Raw genomic sequence first — 2,771 nt, 5'->3', positions numbered from 1 at the left:
GATATTAATAATCTGTAAGTGCAATCCATTCAGTGTGAGAGGCGAATGGAGGTTGGAGCTGTCCAGGTGAAGGAGGTGCTGAACAGCAGTCATGCAATTCAGGGCGGAGAGGTTTGGCTTTACTGACAGTAACAGCAACAAGTTAATTGTTGATCTGTTTACCGACTCTTACAACTTATGCACTTTTTTTTTTTTTGCATAATAGTCAGCAGCATCGGCAGCCTGCAATAAGGCCGAAGCAGCAGTCCTCTTCCCCTTCTCTGCTCCTCAAAAACTCGTAATATTCGCAAAAACCTCTTACGTTAGGTATTGGCTCACCAGTCAGACCAACTCAGACATCAACTTGTAGTCAGCTGGTTTATCTTCCAAGACGGAAAGATCCTAACATGTTATGTGTGCACACGCGGCCTGGTCTTCAGATCCCCTCGGGAAGAGTGAACGGCCACGCGCCGGTGGTCACCTGTGGCTTAATTTCCATTTTCTCCTTTTGTTTCAGATGTACGCGTCCGTGCCGTTTTCTCTCGTCGCTGCGGGCAAAGCGTTTGCCGCACACGTCGCAGGAGAACGGCTTCTCCCCGGTGTGAGTCCTGGTGTGGGTGGTGAGGTGATCGCTACGGCTGAAACTGCGCAAACAAATGCGACACTGGAAAGGTTTGTGGCCTGTGTGGATGCGGATGTGCCGGTTTAACTCGTCCGAGCGAGAGAAGCGCCGGTCGCAGCTCTCCATGGGGCAGGTGAAGGGCTTCTCTTTGGCGGGGCCATGAGAGGCGGCAGGGCTCTTTCTGGCCCTGGGGGGCTTCGCAGCGCGGGTGGTGTAACTTTGGGCAAATGAATCTGGCAGCAAGGAAGAGTACAGGATGGAGTCTATGGTGCTCGGTAAAGCTGGTGTTGTGTATAAGGAATCGCACTGATTAGATGGCTGTGGAGGTTCGGGGAAGGGTTTCAGGTTAGAGGAGAGGCCCATCGGCGGGGGTGGGAGGTAATTATTGTACATGGGGCTGGAGTAGCTCTGAGAGCAGGTGTCAGAGAAACACGGCTCCTGTTTGATGCCCTCCTCCACTTTAAACTCCATCTCCGGGTTGGGACAAATTGGGGGGAACGTGTCTAAAAGTTCCTTTACATCCATTTGCTGGTCAGGGGGGAAATCGCTCGACATCGGAAAGGTTTCAGTCTGGAAACTGGTCTCCAAACAGTCAGACTTATTAAGGGTCCCCCACTCGTAGCAGCTGCTCTCAAACTCATTCTTCACCACGACGGGGAAAGAAGCAGCCTCTGACTTTGGTTCAGCCTTCTTCTGGTTAGGAGCTCGGGATGAGCTGAAGTTGAGCTGGGAAGAGGACGGGTCTTGGACCTGGCCGCCGGCCTGATCATCGGGATACCTCGAGCACGTCTGATCCGGAGAGTACACAGGAGGAGTGGGTCCGGAGCACGTGTAGGACTGCCTCTTGGAGCCAGGGTCTCCAAAATTACCACTGCTGCTGTCCAGCGGCGCAGGCGACGGATAAGTTCCCCGACTGTTGCCGCTCTGTTGCACTTCTGAAAGCGGCAGCGTGGATATGCCCACAATCTCTGTGATCATGTTGAGGAGTGTTTCGGTGCTGCACGGCGCTCCCTGAGATGCCTCCACATAGAAACTGCCGGAGTAGGCGAGCGAGGAGGGGGTGTATGTGTCTTTTGGGCACTCGCAGGGGTTAAAAGCGAATTCTGAGTTGGAAGCTTCGGTTTTGAGAGTTGCAGGGGTTCCTTCTGTGGAATTAGAAAGAGAGGAAACTTTGTAACCGCGAGTCTTTTATAAGTGGATTAAAAAATGAGTGGAATTTAAGCGATTGGTGGGGGTGTGTGAAAAAAAATCTGCGTTACATAAACATCCGTGCGTATTTTGCCCCCGATACAGAGCATACCGGACTGCCCCGAAAATAAAGTCTCATCGCTTTCCGGTAATGCTCATCTTCTACGTTTTAAACGGTCATGCATGCAGATTCATCGACAGTGCAAACATGCGAACTCACCGTGGCCAAACTGGGCAGGTACTCCCCGCTCTGCATCGACATACACCTCCTGGTTATCTTTCCGCACGCTGTTTTCCATCCCCAAGGAAGAACTGTTGCAATTCTCAAACTGAGGGTAGAAAGAATCTTTCGCATTCAAATCCATATTGTTCAACATACTGATGCACTTAAAAGTCCGTCTCTCCCAGGGAAGGAAATAAAAAAGGTAAAAAAAAAAAAAAAAAGGGAGGGGGTAAACAAATAATACAGAAGCTTGTTTTCTTTCAACCCTCCTTTTTGATGGTTTTCAACAAATGATCCAAAGTGGTCTGTGGTCAAAAACAGGAAAAAAAGCAATTAACGGTATTCCTTTTCGTCTCTGCTCCTCGGTAGGTATTTGCCTGCTGTGGATTTCACATCAGCGACTTCCCCTCTCTCTCCTTATATACACTTTGGCAGCTCCCTCGGCCCTCCTCCCCATTCATCAGCTCCAGTGAGAGGATTCCCCGCTGCGTGTAAACTTCATGCCCATATATGGACAGAGGATGTGACGGTGTCCCCACCTCCCCTCAAATCCTCCCTCCTCCCATGCCGGAGAGATGGGAGTCTGACGTTGCAACAAGTGGCGGTAGTGTTCCTTAATAATGATGCCTTTTTCTTTCCACATAAACGAATCGTCTTTGTAATTAAAATGTCACAAAAGTGAAGCTAATCTTGAGCCATAAAGTCCTCTTCCCCTGGATGCATCCTCATCCACCGCGGAAAATTTCACACTGAAAAGAA

At 50.1% G+C, this 2,771-nt stretch overlaps 1 protein-coding gene across 1 annotated transcript; it reads right to left on the bottom strand.

Moving 5' to 3' along the window:
* Window positions 1-260: 260 nt before the first annotated feature.
* On the bottom strand, window positions 261-2,166 carry LOC134628557 (early growth response protein 1-B). Its single transcript, XM_063475259.1, has 2 exons — window positions 2,010-2,166; window positions 261-1,746 (listed from the first exon to the last, which is right to left on the bottom strand). The coding sequence occupies exons 1-2, from the start codon at window positions 2,164-2,166 to the stop codon at window positions 416-418; spliced, it is 1,488 nt and encodes a 495-aa protein (XP_063331329.1). The 3' UTR covers window positions 261-415.
* Between the last annotated feature and the right edge of the window lie 605 nt (window positions 2,167-2,771).

The sequence above is a fragment of the Pelmatolapia mariae genome, linkage group LG6 (assembly GCF_036321145.2).
Source record: "Pelmatolapia mariae isolate MD_Pm_ZW linkage group LG6, Pm_UMD_F_2, whole genome shotgun sequence".
NCBI classification, from domain to species: Eukaryota; Metazoa; Chordata; class Actinopteri; order Cichliformes; family Cichlidae; genus Pelmatolapia; species Pelmatolapia mariae.
Note: the sequence above shows the minus strand (reverse complement) of the source record. Positions and strands in the feature narration are given on the sequence as shown.

Bases quoted from the DNA above. Each gene is read 5' to 3' on its own strand.
- LOC134628557 (XM_063475259.1), bottom strand. From the start codon at position 2,166: ATGTTGAACAATATGGATTTGAATGCGAAAGATTCTTTCTACCCTCAG. The intron at 1,747-2,009 runs GTGAGTTCGCAT...CTAATTCCACAG, and splicing joins ACCTGCCCAGTTTGGCCACG to AAGGAACCCCTGCAACTCTC.